The sequence below is a fragment of the Rhineura floridana genome, chromosome 4 (assembly GCF_030035675.1).
Source record: "Rhineura floridana isolate rRhiFlo1 chromosome 4, rRhiFlo1.hap2, whole genome shotgun sequence".
Lineage (NCBI taxonomy): Eukaryota > Metazoa > Chordata > Lepidosauria > Squamata > Rhineuridae > Rhineura > Rhineura floridana.
This window is the reverse complement of record NC_084483.1, coordinates 61765764-61778173: the sequence shown is the minus strand read 5'-3', so window position 1 is coordinate 61778173 and position 12410 is coordinate 61765764. Positions and strand designations below refer to the sequence as shown.

The 12410-nt window shown below is 39.3% G+C and overlaps 1 protein-coding gene across 6 annotated transcripts in view; it reads left to right on the top strand.

Moving 5' to 3' along the window:
- COL12A1 (collagen type XII alpha 1 chain) overlaps window positions 1-12410 on the top strand; it is a 170632-nt gene that overhangs the window by 104398 nt on the left and 53824 nt on the right. For all 6 annotated transcript variants that reach the window (XM_061623145.1, XM_061623139.1, XM_061623143.1 and 3 more), the window contains 6 exons: window positions 1556-1702; window positions 2931-3005; window positions 3441-3580; window positions 6068-6191; window positions 6921-7064; window positions 11182-11346. In XM_061623145.1, coding sequence (XP_061479129.1) covers window positions 1556-1702; window positions 2931-3005; window positions 3441-3580; window positions 6068-6191; window positions 6921-7064; window positions 11182-11346 — 795 coding nt within the window. The remainder of the gene's footprint in view (window positions 1-1555; window positions 1703-2930; window positions 3006-3440; window positions 3581-6067; window positions 6192-6920; window positions 7065-11181; window positions 11347-12410) is intronic.

The window sequence follows — 12410 nt, the reverse complement described above, 5'->3', positions numbered from 1 at the left end:
AACTCAAAATTAATTATGGTATGGTGACATTGGTTTTATGTTGGGAAATGCTTGTAAGAAACATAAAAAATGGAGACGTTGCTTGCATAAGTATTCAGTCCCCACACATTAATGTTTGGTAGAGCCACCTTTTGCTGCAATAACAGTGTTAAGTTTTTTGGGGTAGGTATGTACCAGCTTTGCACGTGGTGTTGGAGGGATTTTGGTTCATTCTTCTTGGCAGATTTGTTCCACGTCGTTTAGGTTGGTTGGATGTCGCTTGTGAAGTGCAATTTTCAAAGAGTGCCACAGATTCTCAATGGGATTGAGATCAGGACTTTGACTGGGACACTGTAGGACATTCTCTTTTTCGTTCTTGAGCCATTCCAATGTTGCTTTGGCCTTGTGCTTGGGATCATTGTCCTGCTGAAAAGTGAATTTCCTCCCAACCTTCAGTTTTTTAGTAGACTGAAGCAGGTTCTCTTGCAGTATTTCCCTGTAATTTGCTCCATCCGTTCTTCCTTCAGTTTTAACAAGATGCCCAGTCCCTGCTGATAAGAAGCATCCCCACAGCATGATGCTGCCACCACCATACTTCACCATAGGGATGGTGTGTCTTGAGACATGGGCAGTGTTAGATTTACACCACACATAGCACTTTGAGGTTTGGCCAAAAAGCTCTATTTTGGTCTCATCTGACCACAAAACCTTTTTGCACATCGCAGCTGGGGCACTCTCATGCTTTCTGGCAAACTTCAGATGTGCTTTCAGATGGTACTTTTTGAGTAATGGCTTCTTTCTTGCCACCTTCCCATACAGGCCAGTGTTATGCAGAGCTCTTGATGTGGTTGACTGGTGCACCATGACTCCACTCCCAGCCACTGAACTCTGTAGCTTCTTCAAAGTGATTGTTGGTGTCTCTGTGGCTTCTCTCACAAGTCTCCTGCTTGTTTGAGTGCTGAGTTTTGAGGGACGGCCTTTTCTTGGCAGTGCCTGGGTGGTGTGATGCAGCTTCCACTTCCTGATTATTGATCCAACTGTGCTCACTGGAATATCCAAACATGTGGATATTATTTTGTACCCCTTTCCTAATCTTTGCATTTGTATTACATTATCTCTCACTTCTGTAGAATGCTCTTTGGTCTTCATTTTTCTTCAGATCCACAGCCTGATCCTTCAACAGTGGTGTTTTTATCCTGGCAATGTGCCAGCAACTTTCATGGGTCACAGGTGGAGGCCAATGGTAAGGTAATTGTGTCCTCGATGGGGCAATTTCTTTCATCTGTGTAAACTGGGAGCTTCCACAGCACAGGGGTTGAATACTTATGCAAGCAGCATGTCTCAGTTTTTTATGTTTCTTACAAACATTTCCCAACATAAAACCAATATCACCTTACAATAATTGATTTTGAGTTTCAGGGTTTCAAAATAAAATATCATACATAATGAAATTACAATGTACCATCTGTAATTCAGTAATATGAGAACGTAGGTCAGGGTTCTGAGTACGTTTGCAAGGCACTGTATAAGGTTTTACATTTTAAGCATTTTTTCTAATTAATTTATCTATTTACAGGATCCAGAGGGCAAGAAATTACAGTGCGTGGAACAGAAACCAGTCATTGTTTCACTGGCCTTTCACCAGACACTGAATATAACGCTACCATCTTTGTTCAGACTCCAAACCTTGAGGGGCCTCCAGTGTCCACAAGAGAACGAACAGGTAGGTGACAGCAGCCGTGCTAGTAGTAAAATAATATTTTTAAAGTACATTGGAGAAATGTGGTTAAAATAATTGTGCTTGAAGATATTGTCATTCTTGAACCTATAAAAATATTGTAGTATTTTAAAGGAATAATATTTTCATCTGTTCCCCATCTGTGGGATTTCATGCATGGATTGGGCAACATATACATTTTCCATGTATTGGGAGGATCTTGGAAAACATTTGGATTCTAATCTTCACTTGCTGCTTTCAAGTCACAAAGGTTTAAAATCTTTCACGTGACAATCATAACACAATGCATGCTCCTTTAATTGAAGGCGAGGGGTTTAGACAGCAATGCACACCTATTTGAGACTAAGTCTCACTGAGCTCAGTAAACCAATACAGGATTGCACTGTTAATCTGCTTAAAATCAGCAGTCCCTTACCATTGAAATGCTAACTTTCCTGCACAATGTGTGACCCACTGAGCTAGGAAGCAGCCGACCAATCGTGTATTATTGCCAGCCAAGTGCTTGGCACTTCTTGACCTCCTGCTAGGATTTTGTAGCCCATGGTAGAATGATTAGAGTTCTGCAGCTATGGTAGGTGAATTACCAATTGTTTTGAAACATCACTTCTCTTTCTCCTATGAAAGCATATGAATACTGATAATATAAGTATGTTTTCTTAAATATTTTGCACATATTAACAAAAAGTGGAAACACACTTACTGTTCTGCTGGTTGCAGTGCATCTCCACTTCTATTTTCTGAAAATGGAGGCACATGATGCTAGTCAAACTCCACCCCTTTTTACTGTAAAGGTGGGAGCTGCTTGAGTGTGTGTGTGTGTGTATGTGTGTGTGTGTGTATATTTGTATGTTGGCAGTTGATGAAGGTGGAAGCTGAAATGTTTTGCTAATATAATAAAAACCTCTGTTTGGTTAATCACAATTACGTTTATATATATCTATATATTATATATAGATATATATAAATAAATAAAACAGCTTCAAAGAGATTTCACATCTGATGGTCAGATCAACTTGTTCCCCCTCTAGGTGTGGCTAATGGAAACACTTTGATCTGGCTACTAGTGTGTTTACAACCAAAGGTCCAATAAACTGGTCAACCGAATGAACTTTTATCAATTGAATTGCTCTGCAATAGGATGCTAGCAATGGCAACTAACAAAGTCAAGAATATTTAACATGTAAAACATTTTAATATAATATTTTTGTTTTAGTAATCAAGCCTACAGAACCACCAACTGCACCACCAACTCCTCCTCCACCACCAACAATCCCACCTGCTCGAGATGGTATGTATTTGTATATGGTTTTGTCTTATTTGTGCCATGTCTGTGAAATCAGGGCTTTGAAAGTATCATTGACTAAAAGTCCTGATGTCTTCTGTGGGGATTTATATTACTGTAATTTAGAGTGATCATAATAGCTTGTGAACAGTGAAGTAAGTTCTGTTAAAAGTGGTGTTTGACTTTCCCCCTATATTCCTTCCCTTTAAGCTTACAGCGCATTCATTTTGATGTTTGTCATTTGAGTTCTATAAACATGTTTGGTGCATTTGAGTCTCTGAATGTATTTTTCATAAATTCTAACAGGGAAAAATGCTTTTCAGATGTATTCTATATGTCACACTGAAAAGCTTGATAGATGCTGTTCTTCAAATTACCATCTCAGTGCCCTTATTGTACTCTGCCTCCTGGCTGTGTAACTGAATCCAATGTATCTTTCAGTATGCAAGGGTGCCAAAGCAGATATAGTCTTCTTGACTGATGCTTCCTGGAGTATTGGAGATGACAATTTCAACAAAGTAGTGAAATTTGTTTTTAACACGGTTGGAGCCTTTGACCTAATCAACCCTGCTGGAATTCAGGTTTGTCTATTCTTTAAATCTAATAATAAACAAAAGAAGTTGAGACTCTAAAGATTCTTGAAAGAAGCTATTAGATTCTATCCCAGCCAGAGCTATAAATGTGCTACAGTTTATAGCCCATGCTCTTAGATTCTGTCTTCATGCTTGCTCTGTGTATTGCTTCATCCTCTTCCACTTATACTTCCTTAGCAGCAGCAGCAGCAGCAGCAATAGGGGTAGTCAACATGGCACCCTCCAGATGTTTTGGTCTGCAATTCCCATTAGCTTCAGCCAGCATTCCAATAGTCAGAAATGATGGGAGTTATGGTTCTCAGCATCTGGACGGCACCATATTGACTGCCCTAGCATTAGACAATTCACTAGACATTTACTTCCACCCCCCCAACAAATGACAAAATTGGCTGGAGGCAAAAATGATTCAGACCCCTACAGAATAGTCAGAACTTTATTGTATATAGACATAGGCCTTAACAATGTATACAAAGTATTGCTTAAAAGACTCTTCTTACTGAAAGCTTTTATTAAAATGAAACATCCGTTAAAAGGCTAAACACTCGGGCCTTAAAGATAAAATTTTATAATACCGCATAATTCTTAATATGGAGAGCCCTCAACTTCCTAGCTGCCAATGTAAACTGGGCTACCGAATATGTGATATATAAATATTTGTCAGCTAAAAGTTCCACTACCATTCCTTGGGGCGTTTGATCAGAGAACATCCAAATAATATCTGACAGGAATTTTTCCCTGGGATCCACATACAAAGGACAGTACAGCAGGTAATGGATTATATCTTCAATCTGATTACACCCATAAATACAGTTCCGTTCTGTGACTGGGATTCTAAGGTATCTCCCATCGAGATATGCAGAGGGCATCTGCTGGAACCTGAGTTCTGTAAATGCCCTTCTGAGCTAGGGAAAAGTGAGAACCTCAAAATAAAGAGCTCTTGCACGATTATACTTAAATTGAGGATACCATGGAGAAAAGCATGCAACAGTAATGGCTGCTGTATCTTGAGCGGCATCATTGTCGAAAATCCAGTTCCTGAGAGCTAGTGGACTAAAATTTAAAAGGTTTTCCATGGAAAGATTGTACCCTTCGAGCTTGTCCTGACACTGCCTTGCCCTACCTCCAGATCTTAATTGCTCAAACCAGCAAAGTTTAGTAAAAGAGAGGTCCTCCATCCCATTTAGTCTATGCCAATATCTAAAATAAGAAAGGTCTATTCTTGCAGATATTGATGGGAGCCCGAGCTCAGATCTAAGGTGGGCAGATGGGTCCCTGGTGGAAGCCCCAACAACTGTCTCATAAATTTATTTTGAAGAACTTCCAGTGCATGCTTAGATGTTTGTCCCCATAATTCTGCCCCAAAAAGCATTTGGGGTACAATTTTAGCAGCATAGACCTTAAGGGTGGGACTAATTAGTTGGCTCCCTTTAGTATGGAAGAAAAGCTGACCAACAGATCTAAGCTGACCAACAGATCTAGCACACAGTAATTTGATAGCTTCTAAGTGTTGTTTCCAAGACAGTTTCTCATTAAAATGTAAACCTAGATATTTAAACGAGTGGACCTGCTCCAGAGGGAACCCATCAAGTGCCCATTTGGACTTTGGTGCCCTTTTGCCAAATGCCATAATCTTGGTTTTTGAGTAGTTGACTGTCAGCTGCTCCACTTTGCAGATCTCCCTGAATTTGGCTAACATCCTTTTAAGGCCAGTTTTGTTCAAGGATAGTAATACTAAATCATCAGCGTAAAGCAAGACTGAAATCTTGTGTGTGCCAACTGAAGGGGGGGGGGAAGAAGGAGAAGCCATTCTGGGAATGAGATCGTTGATATACACATTAAATAGGAAGAACGCTAAAACACAACCTTGTTTCACCCCTCGGTTGATATGGATAGCTTGAGACAGAGCGCCTTGTAGGCCAGTTCGCACCTGCAATAAATTATTCTGATGGAGTAGTTGTAATAACCAGGGTAATCTTTTATCAATATTACTCTTGGCCAATTTATGCCATAGGCGCTGTCTATCTATTAAATCAAACGCTGAAGCGAAATCTACAAAGGCTGCATAAATAGACTTATTTGGTCCCCTTATAGTTTTGTGAATTAAATGATGTAACACATAGGCCTGATCTGTAGGACTCCTACCCTTCCTAAAACCCACCTGTTCATCATGAACAATAGATTGATTACTATCCCATTCAAGCAGTTTACTTAGAAGATATTGTAAATAGAGTTTAGAGGCGACATCTAAAAGGCTAATAGGTCTATAATTACGAGGGTCAGCTCTGTCACCCTTCTTAAAGATGGGCACAACAATACTCGAACACCACCCTAGGGGGAGTTTGCCAGTGTACGCTGCAAAATCCTTCATTAATGATCACATTTTCTTCCTGTGTTGTTGAACAAGATTACAAAGCCAGCATCGCTGGAGTGTTCTTTCCAATAATATAAGCATTAACTTTCTCTATTCCATATCAGGTTTCCTTTGTACAATATAGTGATGATCCAAAGTCTGAGTTTAATTTGAATACATATGATGATAAGGCACCGGCACTTGGAGCACTTCAGAATATTCGGTATAGAGGAGGGAACACGAAAACAGGTAAGCAATCTTTGGGAGATTGCTCTGTGCTAAACTGAACTTTTTCTGTGTGAAAATGATGATCTCTGCACTGAACAGTCTTGGAGTTGTATCCAATGTCAGTCTTACTTGGAGTAGACTAGGGATAGGTAAAAAAATGAATTCAATTTGCATTTCAAGCTGAATCTATCAAATTCACCCTTTCCGAAACAATATGAGAACCACAACACAGCCATCCTTCAAAATTGGCACTGTTTTGAATTTTGCAATGCAGTTCATCAATCAATGTTTACAAAAATGCATATATTTGGGGACAGTGTGCATAAAAATAAATAAATGAGTGCAAATAACATACAAATATGCATTATATGATGAGAAATTGCTTGCAAAAATGTGTACATTAGTCAAAACTGCCTACAAAAATGTGTTTATTGGGAGAAATTTGCACTAAAAGGCTGCAGATTTTGTTTAAAAAAATTACAAATTGATGCATAAATGTGGAGAACAGAATTTAAGCTTTGAAAAATGAGAAACGGAGAGAACTGAACTTAACCAATCTTTCCATCTCTAGACTCACTGAAAATAATGGATTTGAGTAACTTAGACCCATTAATTTCAGTGGATCTACTTTGAATATAACTTGGTTGGATACAACCTCCTAATTTTATTCCACTGTCAATGCCTGTGTGCTGCTAAAATGGTGGATCTTTAGGTGGATCAGCCAACTGAATTCTGTTTCACGATTCACAGGCAAAGCACTTACATTTATCAAAGATAAGGTCTTAACATGGGAAAGTGGCATGAGGAAAGGAGTTCCCAAGGTACTTGTTGTTGTAACCGACGGTCGGTCACAGGATGAAGTGAGGAAAGCCGCAGCTGTCATACAACATTCTGGTAAGAAACTTTTATGTCATATAACTTAGTAGGATGATAACTCTGAAATCTTCATCAAATGTTTTTCTATGTTATATGTTATTAGGCAGACTGGAATATATGAAATATATTCAGCTGAAATAATAAGTGAGCATGGAAGAGCCAGTGAGGCTTGAACTAGTGCATGGCTTAGGACTAAGATATTTGAAGGACTGCCTATTTCCATAGGTACTTTATCCTTACGTTAAAGTTAAGTGCTTCCTGCAAGTGCCCTCACTATCTGAGGTGAGGCAGATGACTGTCAAACAGATTATTGTATCAGTCTTGACATCCAAATTGTGAAGCACTCTTCACAAAGAGATCTGCCTGGCACTTACCTTGTTGTTCATTCAGTGCCAGGTAGAGAGCTTTTTATTTTCTCCAGCTTTTACTGATGACTTTATGCTGCTTTATGATTTTGTGTCCTTCAGCTTATTTGTTTTTGCATTTACATTTTAATTGTTATATTCTTTTTTCCCTTTTTTTAAACCACACTTAGTAATTCATGGATGGTATAAAAATACAATAAATACACTAACAATAGTGCCACATTTCTTTTTCTTTGAGAAACTTTTATGACATATAGTGAACCATTTAAGGATGAATTCCTTTTACTGTAACATAACCATCCTTCTGTTTTTCATATGTGGCAGAAAGGTAATGATAGGAAAAAATGAAATGGGTGTGAGGTTGTTGGCTGGGTTGTGATTAAAGTGAAGAGAAAATGTGACCAGAGACAGAGAGTTCCAGAATGGTAGAATCCAGAGTCACAGAAGAGATAAATTTTGATATAAAATGAAAAGTCAGGGAGTTGATTGCAATAGAAGAGCCACCTAGATAGCTTATTATAGGAAATGACATGTATTTTTTTATTTTGGTAATGACATGAATTATTATTATTATTATTATTATTATTATTAAATTTATTTATACCCCGCCTTTTGACCAAAGGCCCTCAAGGCAGCTTACAAAGAAAAATAAACACAAGTATAAAAATACATCAATAAAATAGTAATAGTAAAATAGTAATTGAAGTGACCAGAAATTTTGTATAACAGCAAAGAACAGAAATGATTCATATGATTATTTGAAATAAGGATAGTATATGGTAAAAATCTATAATGCGATCGAGAACAGAGAGAGAATATTATCTGATAAAGTTTTTTTATACAAATGACTACATTGAGTGCTGTCCAACAGCACTGAAACAGAAGAGTTTCAGAAAGGAGATTAATGTTATAGCTATGTTGAGTTTGGTTGGCAATGGGGAATTCAGAGGCCTGATACAAGATACAGCAAAGTTAGAACAGCATAATAACTTTTTTAAAGCCAGCTGCTGAACATTTAAGCTATTAAGGCTGCAATCCTAGCCCTGCCAGGAGTAATCCCCATTGAATTTAATAGGACTTGCTTCTGAATAGACATCATAAGGGTTGTAAGTAATAGCAGCTTAATTATAAAGAAACCACTAGATAAAGTGGTACAAATACAAGGAAAATTGGGAGTTAAAATTAAAGTAATTTTGAGGAAAATAATAACGGATTCATTGATGAAGGGTTTTTTCCTTTCTTTTATTAACTTATATTGGCATCAACTAAGAAGTTTTATTTTTTAAAATTTGTTTTCCAATCTTCCCCTTTTCTTAAAATATTTTAATCTGCAGTGAGATTATAATCATTGCATTGTAGATTAAAGAAAGCATTCATTGTTATAGTTTAAGATATCTATAAATCTCTTTATTCAGTATCACATCTCAGTGGACTGAATCCAATGGTATCTGTACCAAAGAACAGACTTCCACTCACACAACAGGACTTCCCCTTCTCCAGGGGGATCCTCTGGAAACAATTTGGGGGAAATTCTGCAGGGGGAGAAAGAGGAAGACTTCTGCACATGCAACATTGGATTTCACCCAATGCAAATGTTGTTGTATGTGTAAGCTTTTCATATGAACATTTATTTATAAACATTTCTTCCCATCTTTCTGATGCCCATGCACCACATATTTAGTCACTTTCCCTCTTCAGGTAATATGTTTTCTTTTTCTTAAATCAAGGAAACTCAAAATGTGAACATACACACTTTACATATTTCCCTTAAGAGTTGTATGTAACTTTGTGGATTTATCTTCATATAATAGATTGTTTAGCAGCTTGTCTAGAACAACATGTAGAAATATACCTTTATTTTATTTATTTATTTATTTATTTATTTATTTATTATCATGCCCTTCCTCCCAGAAGGAGCCCAACGTGGCCAACAAATACACTAAAAACACTCTAAAACATCTTAAAAACAAACGACTTTAAAACATATTAAAACAAAACATCTTTTTAAAAAAACATTTTAAAACTTCTAAAAAAGTAATTCTAACACACATGCAGACTGAGATAAGGTCTCTACTCAAAAGGCTTGTTGAAAGAAGAAAGTCTTCAGTAGGTGCAAAAAAGATAACTGTGATGTTGCCTGTCTAATACTTAAGGGAGGGAATTCCAAAGGGTAGGTGCCACAACACTAAAGGTCCACTTCCTATGTCGTGTGGAGCGGACTTCCTGATAAGATGGTATCTGCAGGAGGCCCCTCACCTTCAGAGGGCAGTGATAGACTGGGTATATAAGGGATAAGTTGAACCTTCAGTTATCCTGGTCCCAAGCTGCATAGGGCTTTGTACACCAAAACCAGAACCTTGACCTGGTAGCTAATGGGCAGCCAGTAACATCAGCAAGGGGCTAACATGTTGGCAATACCCTGCCCCAGTGAACAGTTGCTCCACCACATTTTGCACCAGCTGCAGCTTCCGGATCAACCTCCATGGCAGCCCCACATAGAGCGCATTACAGTAATCTAACCTGGAGGTTACCAGTGTGTTGACAACAGTGGTAAGGCTATCCTGGTACAGAAAGGGCTGCAGCTGTCTTACCAGCTGAAGCTGGTAAACAGCACTCCTAGCCACTAGACTACGAACTTACTCTTTCAGAGGGAGTATGACCCTATCCAAAACAGGCAATTGACCAATTACCTGAACTTAACAACCGCCAAACCACAGTGCCTCTGTCTTGCTAGGATTCAGACTCAGTTTATTTACCCTTATTCAGCCCACCACTGAGTCCAGGCACTGGTCCAGGACTTGCATGGCCTCTCCCAATTCAGATGTTACAGAGAAATAGAGCTGGGTATTGTCAGCATACTGCTGACACCTTGCCTCAAGTCTCCTGATGACTGCTCCCAAGGGCTTCATATAGATGTTAAATAGCATTGGTACCCTGCGGCACCCCACAGCATAACTGCCAGGGGGCTGAAATGCCCTTGAGGTAGGATCTGAACCACTGTAAAACAGTGCCTGCGATACCCATCTCACCAAGTCAGCTCAGAAGGATACCATGGTCAATGGTATCAAAAGCTGCTGAAAGATCAAGAATAATAAGGTTGCATTCCCCCTGTCCTTCTCCCAATAAAGGCCATCCATGAGGATGACCAAGGCCAATGCAGTCCCATAACCAGGCCTGAACCCAGATTGGAATAGGTCAAGATAATCTGATTCATCCATGAGTACTTGCAATTACTGCACCACTACCGTCTTGGTCACCTTCCCTAAACAAGGGGTATTTGTGACTGGGTGGTAGTTGTCACAAACCACTGAATCCAGGGTGGGCTTTTTTGGAGTGATCAGATCACCACCTCTTTCAGGGTGGCTGGGACCACTCCCTCCCACAAAGACACAATGACCACAGCTTGGATCGATTTGATCATACCCCCTTGACAAGCTTTAATAAGCCAAGAAGAGCAAGGGTCAAGAGGACATGTTGCTGACCGCATAGTCAAAAGTATCTTGTCCACGTCATCAGGCCACATCAGTTAAAATTGATGCCGTGAAGCAGCAGACATTGCATTGGACACCTCATTGGGAACTATAATAGATGTGGATGGGGCATCAAGATTGCTACGGAGGTGAGCAGCTTTACCCTCAAAGCGCCTTGCAAACAATTCACAGTGGACCTGCAAAGGGTCTAAACCTGAATTTCTTGGAGTTGATGCCAACAGACTGTGACAATATGAAAAACATATAGTGATATTAACTCAATCAATATTGCATTTCCAGGTTTCAGTATCTTTGTTGTTGGTGTGGCTGATGTTGATTACCATGAACTGGCCAAAATGGCCAGCAAACCCAGTGAACGTCATGTCTTTATAGTTGATGACTTTGATGCTTTTGAAAAGATTGAGGATAACCTTATCACCTTTGTTTGTGAGACTGCTACCTCAAGTAAGTAAAATATCTCCTCTCTCCAATCTTTTCAAAATTAGTTTACATATTTGACTCTATTGTGTATCATTGTTATATCAAACATATCCTATTTAGCATGTTATTAAAGAAACAAAATATTTACACAAATATCTGCACACTTTTGATTAAAAGGGAAGGACCATGGCTCAGTACTTTACATGCAGAAGGTGCCACATTCAGTCCCTGATATACCCAGGTGGATCTTGGAATGTCCCCCATCTGAAACCCTGTAGAGCCACTGTAATTCAGTATGCACAATACTGAGCTTAATCTTCATGCATGAACCACCCCGTACAGTCCCATAACTCAATTCCCATACCCAGGGCAATTGATCCTGGCAAGGCACACCCTGTGCCTCACCTTACTAAGGCTGAGTAAACCAACAACACTGTAAGGTAGGTTGACGTCACCACCCTTTAACCTGGTCAACCAGTCTGGGCCAAGGGGAAACCCACAGTGCCAGAAATAGATCTGCCAAGGATTCCAACAGACAAGAGCCAAAGGTGCACTCCTTGTCTTGGAGGCTTAGGCAAAATATCCAAATTATATGGTAGTCTGTGGTCAAATGGCCAAAGTACTGGATTCAGGGCCACACTACTCCTGCAATGAACACACACTGGTAAATTAGAAGTAGCTTTATTAAATAAAATATTAGTGCACAGATATAGCAGCAAATTGGTTCCTTAAAACCCACACCCCTGAGGGCCAGGTAAAATACAGAGAGTTGCAGACACAGACAAAAATAACAAAACTGTTTAGCCTAGTCTAAACTTAAAAAGAGGTGAACAGCAAAATAGCTTCATGGTTCCACATCTCCCCAGAGATGTATAGCCTTGATAGCAGATGTAAAGATGGAACCCCACTCAGGTAGCATCAGCAACCCCTGAGGGACATTGGGGAACAAAGACCTAAGGTCTGATTCCTGTTCTTATGGGAAAATGCCCAGTAACAGCTAGGGATTAATTAGCCAATCAGGGGGCTTTCAGATGGTGAAATGCTTCTGGAGTTTTTGCACCTAATGGTCACATACTCCCCAACCTTCC